The 14,507-nt window shown below is 50.6% G+C and overlaps 1 protein-coding gene across 1 annotated transcript; it reads right to left on the bottom strand.

Annotated features, from left to right (window-relative positions):
• Positions 1-301: 301 nt before the first annotated feature.
• LOC117060362 (uncharacterized protein K02A2.6-like) lies at positions 302-7,767 on the bottom strand. Its single transcript, XM_033172578.1, has 3 exons — positions 6,943-7,767; positions 3,655-6,804; positions 302-358 (listed from the first exon to the last, which is right to left on the bottom strand). Exons 1-3 carry the CDS (start codon positions 7,765-7,767, stop codon positions 302-304), a joined length of 4,032 nt encoding a protein of 1,343 aa, XP_033028469.1.
• Positions 7,768-14,507: the final 6,740 nt, after the last annotated feature.

Here is a 14,507-nt window from a genome sequence, read left to right as displayed (position 1 = left end):
CACCGCTTTGGTTCAAGAAAGAAAATGCAAATACTCCATTCTGTTTTGACCACGGGCAGCTGTTTCTATCTAGAGCCTTCGAAACGGCAGCAGGACAAAAGCGGGGAGGGCGGGCGGGCGGGAGAGGGGGAAGAGGACGAGGGGGGGGGACCGCTGGTAAAAGGAAAGGTTAATAGGAAAGATGGGGAGCGGGCGGGGGGAGGCCTCATCAGCATGTGCGGCACGTCAACAGCCTCGGCACGCGGTGATGGGTTCGAACTGGGAGCTGACATGAGATATAGAAGTGCTCATTGAGAATAATTCAGAGTGACGTCCGCTCGTGGCCCGAGAATGGAGAAGGGCTGGACTCGCCAAACACCTGCCGGACGGGAGAGAGAGAGCGAGGGGTCGCGGGCCACTTTCGGCGATCCGTAGAAATAGGCACGGTTCGGCCAGCCGTGGTTTCAGGTGGGGCGGGGGAGAGGGAGAAGATGGAGAGGAGGAATAAAGAGGAAGGAGCCACAAATCGTGTTGGTGTACTTGGGGGGGGGGTTGGCAGAAAGGGGCATGAGCGTTGAAAATAGTCAGTCCACTGAGGTTCTGCCCCCCCCCGGCCCCCTGTAATGTCCCCTTTCTTTTGGGGGGGGGTATTTTTTACCCGTGATCTCCCCCCCCCCAAAAAAGCTCAAAAACTTTTTGGGGCCCCCTAACAAAAATCCTGGCTACGCGGCTCTGTGCCCTTTGAAAGGGGGTGGTGCATTTTGGACACACAAACATCCGGTTCTTGGGGTGGAAATGTGCTCAGACGCAGATATCTTCACAGAGGAGAGGGGTTGTGATGACTACTAGCCACAACGGCTGTCTTCTGCATCTACTGTGTCAGAGGCAGTGCTCCTTTGAAAGCCAGTTGCTGGGGGGGGACACACAGGAGAGGAGAATTGTGCTCGAGTCCTGCTCGCGGGTTCCGCACTGGCACCTGGTTAGCAGGACACTGGGCCTGCATCGCAGGGGGTTGGACTAGATGGCCTTTGGGGGTCCCTTCTGACATTTAGGTTCTATGATTCCATGACTAGTTGGGCCATTGGCCTGATTCAGCAGGCTCCTCTTATATTCTCATGTTCTTGAAAAAGGATACTGGAGGGCAAGGAACGGTTCAGAAAAATGATCAAGGGGGTGGAAGGACTCCCCTATGAGGAAAAGTGGGGCTGTTGGACTTAGAGGAAAGGCAAGTCAGAGCTCGCATGATAAATGTAATTCAAAAGCATGTCAAAGTGCAAGTAGGTGGGCAGGAGCAGGGACCGAGCAACGGGAGCTCACCCCGTGGCAGGGATTCGAACCGCCGACCTTCTGATCAGCAAGCCCTAGACTCTGTGGTTTAACCCACAGCGCCACCTGGGTCCCTAGCTCGCATGATAGAAATATATAAAACACTGCCTGGGGTGGAGGTAGTGGGTCAAAGTATTTCCCCCCTCCCTTCCTCTCTCATAACACTAGAACTCAGGTGCAGTCAATGTTGGACAATTCAGGGCAAGCAAAAAGGAAGGACTTCTTCAGGCAACGCACAGTTAAACCCTGGAACTCTCTCCCACAAGAGGCAGGCCACCAACCTGGAGAAGATTGTACAAATTCACGGAGGGTATGGCTACCAATGGCTACTAGCCACAAAGGCTGTGTTCTTTCACACTGGAGAGCCAGTGTGGTGTAGTGGTTAAGAGTGGTAGACTCGTAATCTGGGGAACCGGGTTCACGTCTCCGCTCTTCCACATGCAGCTGCTGGGTGACCTTGGGCTAGTCACACTTCTTTGAAGTCTCTCAGCCCCACTCACCTCACAGAGTGTTTGTTGTGGGGGAGGAAGGGAAAGGAGAATGTTAGCCGCTTTGAGACTCCTTTGGGTAGTGAAAAGCGGGATATCAAATCCAAACTCCTCCTCCTCCTCCTCCTCCTCCTCTTCTTCTTCTTCTTCTTCTTCTCCTCTGCTGTAAGAGGGACTATATATGGGAATCACAGCAGCTGGAGAACCATAGGTTCCTCAATCCGGAACTCAGGGATGGCAAATCTGTGGCCCTCCAGATGTTCCTGGACTCCAATGCCCAGCAGCCTCAGCCAGCATGGCAAATGGTCAGAGATGATGGGAGTTGTAGTCCAGCAACATCTGGTACGAAGGTAAGAGGTAACTTGGTTCCTTTGCCCACTGTGGTCTCTGGTCTATCTACTTTGTGCCTCTGGCCATATGTGATTTTGCCTCTGGCCTGCTGCACACCGCTGCCATGTACCTCCTTGCGCATAAGGAAATCTCGTCCTGTCTCCCCGCCTCAGTAGCACCATGTCAGTGGCTGGAAACCACAGGGGTGGAGGGTGCTCTTGCACCCAGGTCCTGTTTGTCTCCCACAGGTTGGCCACTGTGAGAGCAGGGTGATGGACTAGGTGGGCCATTGGCTTGACTCCAGCAGGACTCCATCTGATGTTGTTATGTTAACTTGGAGAATACTGGTGGGATATAGCCTGAGCTGAGAAGGGCCCATATAACCAGCAAAGGTTGATGGAGTCAAGAGGAAGAAGACAAAAATGGCCCAGAAACTGGGCATGTTCCACTTCCGCATGTCAATTTAGCAGTCATCCTAGTTGAATTGGAATTCAGGAAACGTGGAATCCAGGCAGACCAGATTCTAAAACCTTTATCGGCATGTGTACAAGGCTCCAGTAGGGTTTTGGTACCAAAAAATAAATAAATAAAACCACTCATAAAAAATCTGCATCTAACACCTACAGTTGTTATTGTATAACATTCATGGTGTGTTGCAGAAACCGGGCTACTGTCTCCGTCATAAGTGGAATCCAGGCAGGAGCCAAGTGATGGCACCATAAAGAAAATACAACATGGAGAACGAACTTATCTCCAGTTAGGAGCTCCCAAGTCAATTGGAAACCAAATCCTATCCATCTTGCAAAAAGGTTGTGGACAAGCCGCCTTGCTCCGTGGAGAATCCCTTTATCCTGTGATAAGCAGCGGAGAGAGAAAGCAACAAGAGGCAGCCCAGAGACAGCGTTAAGAAACGGCGACGGCGGCAGCAGCTAGGGAGGAAGACTCCAGTTATCAGCGCTTATTGCAGCAGTGGCTGATCCCCCCCACATTATGTTGGGGGCCGCACGAAATCTGCCAGGGGCCGCATGCAGTTGGTGGGTCAATCCAGGCCTGCCGATGGGAGGAGACAGAGGCTAAGGTTTATTTATTTAAACAGCTTATATACTGCTTAATACTGTAGGGTGGTTTCTTTATTTTATTTTTTACTAGATTTACTAGAATTGTTTTTATATCATTTTAACTGTACTATAGTTAAGTTAATAGTATAACATTTGTTATAAAGTGAGTCCAGCCAGTGATAGAATAGTAACACATTTATTCATGGCAGCAAGCAAGTAAAAGACACTCACAAACACAAACCCTGCTGCTATATATAGGCACTTGGGCTAGCATAGCCAACCCAGGTGAAACTAATTAAAAGCAATCACTACCTCCTTTAACTATTTCCTGGCTGCTCTGTTACAGTGCTGTGCCTGCAATTCAGTACACAACACCCCTCCCCTCTTAGCAAAGAACAACCCGATTGTGGATAAAAACAACAACATCGAGCATGACACACACAATGAAACACTTGGCCCCCATCCCCCCGTACCAACCCACAGTCAAAGTCCTTCAGATATCGCGGACGGGTTCGCACCCTCTGAGACCGTCTGAGCTCGGACTCCCGGGTGCTGCCCCCCGCCTGGGTCTCTTCAACTTCTAGCCGTGGCTCGGTTCCCCTCTCAGCCTCTACCGGCCCGGCCTCACTGTCTCCCATTTGGACTTCAACTGCCTCAGGGGGATGGGTGACTGCTGGTTCTCTGTTGACCTGCCCTGGCAATTGCTCCACTTCCCTTGTGGACAATTCATCCTCCTGGACGGGCCACCGCTGCCGTAGTTGGTCGACATGGCGACGAAGACTACCTGTGCCGTCTGCCTCAACCTCGTATGACACAGGGCCAGTTGGCCTGGAAACTGTGGCTGGAATCCATGCAGGGCCGGACCCATAGTTCTTAGTATAAACAGGGTCCCCCTGTTGGAAAATACGAGGTGCCTTGATAGCCTCCTGCGGCCGATCCGCCGCACGATCCGGATGCAGTCTATCTAAGCGAGTCGTCAGGCGCCTCCTCATCAGTAACTCTGCTGGGCTCCTCCCAGTTGTTGAGTGTGGTGTTACATGCTGTGATAGTAAAAAGGATGAGAGTCGCTGGTGCCAATCTCCGTAGACTATCCGCCGCAGCGCATCCTTAGTGGTGCGCACCATTCTTTCTGCTTGACCATTTGTAGACGGGTGGAATGGGGCCGAGGTGACATGGCGGATTCCATTAACGTCCATAAAATCCTTGAACTCAGTTGATGTAAACTGTGCCCCATTATCTGACACGAGAGTGTCAGGCAGCCCGTGGGTCACAAACAAGGCTCTCAGGTTCCGTATAACAACACCTGAGGTCATGCGGGTCACTGGTATAACCTCCAACCATTTGGAGTGTGAATCTACCACAATCAAGAATGTCTGGCCCTGAAATGGCCCTGCAAAGTCCACATGTAAACGTGACCATGGCTCCTTGGTAACTTCCCATGGGTGCACCGGGGCTTGAGGCATTGCTGGCCTTGATTCTTGGCACGGACAACACTTCCGCACCCATTCTTCGATGGCCTCATCCATTTTCGGCCACCACACGTAGCTGCGAGCCAATGCCTTCATTCTTACAATTCCCGGATGACCCTCGTGCAGTGCTTCCAACACTCGCTGTCGCAGCTTTGGGGGGATCACAACCCGGCTCCCCCACAATAGACACCCTTTATGAGCTGACAGTTCATCTCGCCGGGACTCGTATGGCCGGAATTCCTCTGTGACCTTGCCCTCCGGCCACCCCCTCCACACCCAGTCCAAAACACGCGCCAAAGTGCGATCTTTGGCTGAAAAAGCAGCCACATCTGCAACACTAACAGGGGGTTGCGGCAGGTCTTCCAAGGACATAACGCCATAAGCCGGTGATGGATCCTCAGCCGGCTCTGGCAATGGCAACCGACTGAGGGCGTCTGCATGGCCCAGGGCTTTACCCGCTCGATGCACCAGTTCATACGTGTAGGCTGACAAAAACATGGCCCACCGCAACATGCGGGCTGACAAGATCTGCGGTGTTTGACGGTCTGGCGCAAACAACCCTAGCAGCGGCTTGTGGTCAGTCACAAGCTCGAACAGGCGCCCATAAACATAATCATGGAACTTTTTTACTCCTGCGACCAATGCCAGAGCCTCCCGGTCAATTTGAGCATAGTTCCTCTCGGCCAACGACAAAGTTCGAGAAAAATAAGCAATGGGAGCCTCCCGCCCATCCGGTAACCGGTGGCTCAGCACGGCTCCAATCCCGTAAGGAGATGCATCACAAGCCAACGACAAAGGCAGATCTTCACGGAAATGGGTAAGAACACTATCGGACGAAAGTAAGTCCTTTACTGCGGCGAAAGCAGCAGCTTCCCGCTGCCCCCACTTCCAAGTTCCCCGGTCATCAAGCAGACGATGTAGTGGTTCCGCGATAGACGCCTTATGTGGAAGGAAGGCATGATAAAAATTGAGAAGCCCCAAGAACGACTGCAGCTCTTTCTTTGACTGTGGGGCTGGCGCATTCCTGATGGCAGTAACTTTCGCAGAAGTAGGATGGATACCCTTGGCGTCAACCAGGAACCCCAGGAACTCTACTTGGGGAACTCCCAAGAAGCACTTCTCCCGCTTAACCTTAAGGCCAGCTTTTGCAAGGCGGGCCAGAACTTCACGGAGGCGGGAAATCAGTTCCTCTGAGGACACCCCGGCGACTAGTATATCATCAAAATAGGGAATTACCCCCGGGATTCCCTTAAGTAGTCGCTCCATCAGTCCCTGAAAAATTCCTGGGGCCACGCTGACCCCAAACTGCAAATGCTTAACTCGAAATGCTCCCCGGTGAGTAACAATTGTCTGCGCCTCCGCTGTGGCATCGTCTACCGGGAGCTGTTGGTAGGCCTGCGCCAGGTCTAATTTTGCAAAAATCTGCCCCCCTGCCAGGGACGCGAGCACGTGGCTTACCACTGGCACCGGGTAGGCATTTTGCTGCAGTGCCTTATTCAGAGTGCACTTGTAATCCGCGCAGATCCGTACTGCGCCGTTTGCCTTCAAAGGGCACACGATTGGGGTCTCCCAGCGGGCATGCGAGACGGGCTCCAGCACCCCCTGCTCCACAAGCTTGTCCAACTCTTCATCGATCCTCGGCTTCAATGCAAAGGGCACACGGCGCGGCTTCAGTCGGATAGGGCAAACAGCCGGGTCCAGATCGAAGGACACCGGCGGCCCTGTGTATCGTCCCAATTGTCCGTCAAAAACAGCTGCGAACTCCTGGCACAATGCCTCAAAAGAAGACGGTGCCGACTCTATTCTGTGGGCCCCCTCTAGGCGGATGCCGAAGGCCTCAAACCAATCACGCCCCAATAAGTCCGGCCGCCGGCCCCCTGCAACCACAATTCGCAGTTTGCCTTTAAATTTTCTGTGCTGGACGCGAAAATCCCCAACACCTAGGACAGGCACCGGATTCTGATTAAAGTCTCTTAAAAAGAAATCCAGGGGACGAAGACAATCGCGGCCCGCTTTGGGGCAAAACCTGCGGAAAGTGGGCTCTGAAACAATTGTGAACCCCGACCCAGAGTCCACTTCCAGTTCACAGGGCACCCCCTCTATGCGAACCACTTTCGTGATCCTTGGTGGTGGCCGTACACTATCACTTTGGGGCTGAATACGGGTCGAAGAACACTGACCCACAATCTCAGGCTCTGAGCCCCAGCACCTCAGTCTCTCTCATGAACGATCTCCAGTCTCTCGATCTCTCTCCACTCCATCTCGCAGCACTCGGTCTCCAGCCCGACAGACTCGGGCAATATGGCCCATCCTCTTACACTTCCGACACTGGGCGTTGCGGAACCTGCAAAACCGTCGCTTGTGTGCTTTTCCGCAACTGTCACAGCTCTTGGGGGACGACTGGGCCAGCAGTCGGCGATGATCAAGCTGTCGACTTCCTTGCTGCCGGCGGGAGGACTGAAACACCTTCAATGCTCCCCCCGTTACCTCGTCCGACACGCCTTCCTCTGTGTCAGTCTCCACCGCATGCACACCAGTCGCCTGTCCACCACGGAGCTCTCGAACTGTGTGGTCTGCCTCCTCCCGGGAGATGACAAAGTCATAAGCTTCCTGGAAGGTCAAAGACTTCTTGGCAACCAATTCCCTCTGCAGCCTCTCATCACACAGGCCACACACAAAACGATCCCTCAGCATCTCCTCCAGATCGTGGAACTCACAACAGCGGGTGAGTTCCCTCAAGGCAGCCACAAACGATGACGCCGACTCTCCACTCTGCTGGTACCGCTGGTAAAACATCTGCCGGCAGGCCAATTGTGAAGGCGCCGGCTCAAAATGGTTGCCAAGCACCGCAGTCAATTCCTCAAAAGTCTTTGACTCAAGTGTGGCCGGGGAGACAAGGTTCTTTGCTAATTTAAAAGTAGCCTTTCCGCACACACTGAGGAACGTATCCCTTCGCTCCTCAGCACTGGTAATTCTATTAGCACGGAGGTAAAACTTAAGTCTGTCACAATAATCACTCCATTCTCCTGGCTCATTGACATTAAATTCCTCAATTGAGCCACGTGTTGCCATATTGCCAGCCGATCCCTCCCGGGCGTTGCTGTTGGTCTCTGTCATGGCGGCAGTTCACTGGCTAGATCCCACCTTCGTCGCCAGTGTTATAAAGTGAGTCCAGCCAGTGATAGAATAGTAACACATTTATTCATGGCAGCAAGCAAGTAAAGACACTCACAAACACAAACCCTGCTGCTATATATAGGCACTTGGGCTAGCATAGCCAACCCAGGTGAAACTAATTAAAAGCAATCACTACCTCCTTTAACTATTTCCTGGCTGCTCTGTTACAGTGCTGTGCCTGCAATTCAGTACACAACAACATTAATTAAACTATTATCTTTCTGTGTGTTTTTAGATTTCAGTGTTTTTATCTGTGTTTGTTTTCGTTTTCCTGAGCCGCCTTGAATCTTAAAAAGGGCAGAATATTAATAACAATAATGGTAATAATACTAATAGTAAGACCAATAGTTTCTAAGCAGTTTGCCATAGGGGTACGAAATAGGATCAGTTAAAAGGAACCATCAAAATCGGGGGGGGGGGTAGAATTGCCCCAAAGTCTTCACTGAGTGCAAAGTTCAAGAACGGTGGGGGGGGGGTGTCTGTCTGATCTCGGCGGAAAGTTCTGTAAAATCCGGCCACAATATTGAACACACGGACCCTGGTGGATGTAATCCCTGCATCTCAGCCACATAGGAAGCCAGGAATAACTCGAAAGAAACAACATGGAAGGAACCCTGTTAACTGTTTACTATTATATTCTTTTTTTTTCTTTTAAGAAGAGTTTGGATTTGATATCCCGCTTTATCACTACCCGAAGGAGTCTCAAAGCGGCTGAAATTCTCCTTTCCCTTCCTCCCCCACAACAAACCCTCTGTGAGGTGAGTGAGGCTGAGAGACTTCAGAGAAGTGTGACTAGCCCAAGGTCACCCAGCAGCTGCATGTGGAGGAGTGGGGATGCGAACCCGGTTCCCCAGATTATGAGTCTACCGCTCTTAACCACTACACCACACCGGCTCCCTTACTATTACATTCTAATGGATTATTGAATATTGCTTTATTTGATATACGTTGCTTATTTTAAAGGTATTGTGACTTATTTGTATTGGATCAGATTGCTATTAGGTGTGTGTGTGTGTGTGTGTGTGTGTGTGTGATCTTTGCCATCTTATTTTGTTGCTTCTTCAGCTTGCAAACTGCCTTGTATGTAGTAATATAGAAAGGCAGAATGCAAATTAAAAGTGAAATGAAAGGAAACTCTGGCGATGTGAGACAGGTGTGGGAGAGCACTGGCCCTCCAGGTGCGCCTGAGCTACAACTCCCGCCATCCCTGCCCATTGGGCATGCTTGCTGGGGCTGTTGGGGGTTGTGGTATAGAAGAATGGGACAGCATCAGTTGGGGGAAAGGCTCATAGCATGCTCTTCTGCCAATACTGACAATTCCACACACACCATTTTCCCAGGGCCCATTTGATGACCTAGGAATGCAGGAAGCTGCATTATACCAAGGCAGGCCATTGGCCCATCTATCTCAGGACTGTCCACACTGATTGGCTGTGATCCCAGGCAGGGGACGTTCCTGGTCATGGATGGAGACAGAAGCTGTGTCAGGAACTGCGGAAAAGGGGCCTGGAGTTTGACTCGGGGGGGGGAGTGGTTTGTGGGTCCCTGTACCAGCCAGGAGGCAAGGATCAGAGGCAGGGGGTGCTTCAGAGCTGGAGCGTAGAACACAGGATGGGTCAGAAGAAGATAGAAAGGGCCAGGTGCTTCCCCACCCTCTCCCGAACCCCTATCTCCCAGAACAAGGAGGGGGCTGAAATGGGATGAGCAGAGGAAGTTGCCTTGCAGGCGCAGTCTCTGGCTGTGTGTGTGCACCCCATTGGGGAAAGGTACATAAACTGATGGAATAGTCCCCGGTTGATGAAACTGCTCCACAGAGCAACGGCCTGGGAACAGCTGCCAAGACGCAAGATTAGCGTGCTGTAGAAGTGACTGGAAGTGTTATCTTTGACAATAATGAGTTAGCTATCTGCTATGTGCATTCCTTTGGCTGGGATGCTCTCTTGACACGCCGGGACCTTCCACATGCAGAGCAGCTGCGCTTCCATTTCACTTCAGGCCTCCTTGAGAAAACAAAGCGAGGTTCTAGTCCTCATTGTTCTGAATAATGGGCTGCATAGGAAGTTGGGGCTGGTGGGAGTTGTGTGGAGGGCTCGCCTACAGGCAGCCCAACTCTGGCCTTTCTGCCAGCATAGCACAGTTGGTAAAGCATGAGACTCGTAAGGTCAGGGTCGTGGGTTCAAGCCCCACGTTAGGCGAAAGATTCCCGTACTGCAGGGGTTGGACTAGATGTCCTATGTGGTCCCAACTCTACAATTTTATGAGTCTGTGATTCTAGACATTACTTGATTTTGCCAGGCCCCACCTGGTGTCTGGGACAGAGGAGGCCACCTTAAACCAAGCCGCAGTCCCACTTTCTCGGTACTGCCCATTCTGAGTAGCAGCGGCTCTCGGGGAGTTCAGATGGGAGACATTCCCAGTCTCACCTAGAGATGCTGGGAATTGAACCCAGAACCTTCTGCAAGGAAGGCAATCGCTCAGCCGCTGAGCTACAGCCCTTCCATTCCGTGCCAGGGTTTCCGGGATACTAAGGGTGATGGCTTTGCAGCTTTGCGGCTGCCTTGAAGCCTGCTGCCTAGCCATTAACAGGGACCCGCTGGGGAAGTGTGAAGACTGGAGAGCTCAGACTGACAGCCTTTGTCGCAAGGGAGCTGTTCTGGAGAAACCGCAGGGTGATAAGGCACCTCTTGCATTGGCTCAGAGCGGCTGCCGTCTTTTCATCAAGAGGGGTGAACAATTGTCCCTCTTGTTCTGCCTTGACATCCTATTACGTGCGGGAAAGTGCCAACATATCCTGACTCCTCGTCCACCGCTCTGACTGTTTGTATTATTAATTTAACAGCAACATGTCCATCGTAATGATGGGGGAAGGGGATGGGTGTGGAGGGTGGACAAGAAGGATGAACAAACCTGCCAACTTCAATTCCTCTGAATTCAGTGCTCCACCGTTCAGCAGCGATTTGCAATGTTAATCTGTCGGCATTTCAGCAATTAGTAAACATAATCTGAGTGTGAAATTTAATGACTTTAGTAACAGATTTCTTTACTGCAGATTTCTCCTGATCAACATTTTCCTATGCCGTTGTTGTTGTTTTTTTTTTACTAATATGCACATGTGTGCAAGCAAAGATGCATTTTTGCGTGCTGTTTTCGCACATGCATGCATTTTCCCACACCCTTTCCCCCAATTCTCTCTCTCTTTCTCTCTCTCTCTCTCTCTCTCTCTCTCTCTCTCTCTCTCTCTCTCTCACACACACACACACACACCCCAACCATTTGGCTGGAGAACTGTATTGCAAAATCCAGAGAATTTCTAAGGAGAGCTGCCTTTCAGTTCATGAATTGGATTGAGAAGTGTGGATTGGGTAGGTTCTCATTTAGAGGCAAAGAAACCCAAAATTCTCCTCTGCATCTACCTGTGTGCGACCGGGACCGTGGGAAGGGTTTGAAAAACCCTTGATAGCTTTGATAGATTCTACAAGCAAAATCAGGAAAGAGAGCCCACCTTAAGCAGAGATGGTGGAGAGTTTCATCTGGCCTGCTTGGGGATGGCGAGGAATTTCATCTGGTCTGTTCAGGATGGCCATTTGCATTTTTTTTTAAAAAAAAGTGGAAATGCATTACCAGAAAGGAAAAAAAGAGGGTGATCATTTGCATAAAAATTATATGTGCTAATTTAAACATATTTGGCGGGGTTCACTTAATGAGTCCCAACAGCCGAAGCCCTGGGCAAGGACTTCCATTTCAGTGGCAAGGATTTTTGGGGAAAGCATTTGTTAAAACCCATATATGCCCCACAGTGCACAGGGCTTAAAGGTGGTCTACCACACAGGTACCCATGGGGGGCTCTGAGCTGGTTCACCTGCTGCATCCACATGGGTTGCCCTTGAACATTGTCATATTCTGGTCTGGTGCCAGATCCCACCGAGAAAGCAGCAGGGCATAGCTGGTTGAAGGTTTCAGGACCACGGAGAGCTCTGAGTGAGCCATGAAGGTTGGGACAAGCCTGAGGCTTTTTGTGCCTCTGTCTCCAGGCTGCCTTCTCCATAATCCACCCCACTTGAGAAAGTGCCATGGCCTCAATGGGACATCCCTCTGGCCTGAAGATGACCTCTCCTCCTCCTCCTCCACCCCATAGTCTTTCTCCTGGTGTTCTCCCTCCTGGTGACATTTGGTGGGAGGCACCTGGTTCCTCAGGCTCAGGGGAAGATGCCGCTGAAGGTCAGGGTTCTGGCCCTGGTGGTCTACAAGGTTCCTCTGGGGATTTGGGTCTCTCGCGTTCTCAAGTGCAATGGTCTCCATGTCTTCAACACTCATCTCTGGCCTCTGAACCATCTCTCCATCTGGTGCCCCTGCGGCCTCCAAGTCCATGACGGGCTTGCGGCTCATTCCAGGGGTCACAATGACAGGCGCAAATGAGCAAATCCAACTATTTCCCCGCTGCCTTCAAACCATCCTTCTAAATTCTCAAATCTGCACAGGCTGGAGTTGCTTCAACCAACAAGGCAAGCTATACAAACTTCCGCATCTCTCCGCTTTCCCCAGCTCCAAAAATTCTCCCCTCTGAGAAGAAAACAGTAGTTCCAAATTAAACCTTTAAAAATGTTTGTATGCTTTAAAAGTAGGAACAACACAAATTTCCAGCGCCAAGTGCAATTAAAGCGGTTGTGGGAGGCAGGTAATTTTCTATGTTTGGGGGAAGGAAAAGTGTGTGTGTGGGGGGGGGAGACCCAAATAACCAGGAGGACAAAACTGAGGGTTAGGAAACAGCAAATGGATGTTGTGGCACAGACACACACACAACACACAACACACACACACATCCCCATAAATAAATAAACACCCAGGCCCTCGACAATCTTGGCTTTGTAAAGGGGAAATTGCTCCAGCGCAGAGTATGTTTACATGGGCAGAAATTGGAGGGGAAATTACGCTGTCACACTGACATCTGTAGGAGGAGGACAATTTTAAAATTACACTGTTCAACACCTTTAATGATTTCTAACACAAGAGGTGTGGCTTCTCCTATTAAATGTGTTGCCAAATCAATAAAAGGCATAATTGGAGTTGTTAGAGCAAATTATAGCGCCACAGTTATGTTGCAATACAATGTTCCCTTGTAAACTGCCATTACGGGCAGCGCCGTATTTTCTCCCCTTATTGGGCTGTTTTGTAATGAGTTGGCATTTTGCTCCATAATAGTTGCCCACTTTCTTTTATGGAGCGCTCACTTTTTACTTGCTTGCCTTTTGTGCAGCCTGTAATTTCCTCTCTCCCCCCCCACAACCCACCTCCCTTCCCCTCGCCTGCCTTTGCCGCTCAGTTTTCAAAAGTCGGCGAGACCAGTCGCCGACGGCCCTGCAGTGATCAACTATATTATTTAGCATCACTTGAAGTCTCCTGCCACCCTTCCTCTCTCCCCCCCTCCCAGCTGCTTTACATCAATGCAAGAGGAAGGGGGGGGAGAGAAAGAGAAAGATTCCGGCAGAGATGTGCCTTGGGTTGCCAGAACAGGGGCTGCGTCGGGACACCTCAGATGAGAAAGTTACCAACAGTGCTGATCAGCTATATGAGCAGCAGTGGGGTGGGGTGAAAACAAGGGGGAGTAAGCCTGCCTTAAGGGGTGTAGGGAGACATTTGGTTTTGATTGCTGTTGCATGTGAGCCCATCTAACCAGTGCTTTCCGGAAACAATAAATAAAGGCAGCTATCTTGCAAAATTTGCCCTTCTCTCAATGCTGCGATGCAATCATCCAGTGGAATTGAGGGTACCAAAACACTGTTTATTCGTGGTATGAGCTTTCGTGTGCATGCACACTTCTTCAGGTAAGACGTGTGCATGCACACGAAAGCTCATACCAAGAACAAACTTAGTTGGTCTCTAAGGTGCTACTGGAATGAATTTTTTATTTATTTTTTATTTTGTTTTGACCATGGCAGACCAACGTGGCTACCTACCTGTAACTGGAACTGTTTATTCGGTGAGTGTGTAATTCTGAGTTTGGGAAGGAGGGCCAGTCTAGATGAAACTCTGGGTCCCCTTCCAAACCTGCAATCCTATGTCAGTGAGCATAGAATGCATAAGGGGAAACTTGACAAATTACTTGCTTTATCAAGGCAATGGCTTTGGCCAGCTTGTTAAGTGCCACGACTCAGCATATCCAAAGAAGTTGCCCTGTGCCATGCAAACAAATGAGTGGGCTTTCCCTGACCCCACTCACCTGGCTGGTAGGGAGAAGATGAGTTGTTTGAGATAGCGGGAAGCTGGAGAGAGACGTGTCTTGCTCTGTGCTGGAGTTTGGGGCTCCCCTGGAAACCTAAAGGGGAAACAAAATCTATAGGAGCATTAAGGCTGCGAACACCTCCATCATATGCTTAGGTTGTTTTTGTCTGTGGGTGGGTGGGTGAAGGGAACCCAAATACCCCCAAGATACCACTGTCCACGATGACCTTCATTCCAAGGAAACCGAACCCTGGCTAAGCGCAGGCAACCCTGGAGATTGGGGTGGCTTGTAACAATACAGTACAGTACAGGGTATGTATGTATGTATGTATGTATGTATGTATGTATGTATGTATGTATGTTGTCGTTGTTTAGTCGTGTCCAACTCTTCATGACCCCATGGACCAGAGCACGGCAGGCACTCCTGTCTTCCACTGCCTCCCGCAGTTTGGTCAGACTCA

Source organism: Lacerta agilis, chromosome 15, assembly GCF_009819535.1.
Source record: "Lacerta agilis isolate rLacAgi1 chromosome 15, rLacAgi1.pri, whole genome shotgun sequence".
Classification (NCBI taxonomy): Eukaryota; Metazoa; Chordata; class Lepidosauria; order Squamata; family Lacertidae; genus Lacerta; species Lacerta agilis.
The sequence above is the reverse complement of the archived record's forward strand: the minus strand, read 5'-3'. Positions and strand labels throughout refer to the sequence as shown.

Excerpts from the sequence above, each read along its gene's own strand:
- LOC117060362 (XM_033172578.1), bottom strand. The coding sequence starts at position 7,767 with ATGACAGAGACCAACAGCAACGCCCGGGAGGGATCGGCTGGCAATATG. Across the intron at positions 6,805-6,942 it reads GGATGGGCCATATTGCCCGA|CCCCAAAGTGATAGTGTACG; the intron begins GTCTGTCGGGCT and ends ACCCGTATTCAG. Across the intron at positions 359-3,654 it reads AGGACTTTGACTGTGGGTTG|GTGTTTGGCGAGTCCAGCCC; the intron begins GTACGGGGGGAT and ends CCCGTCCGGCAG.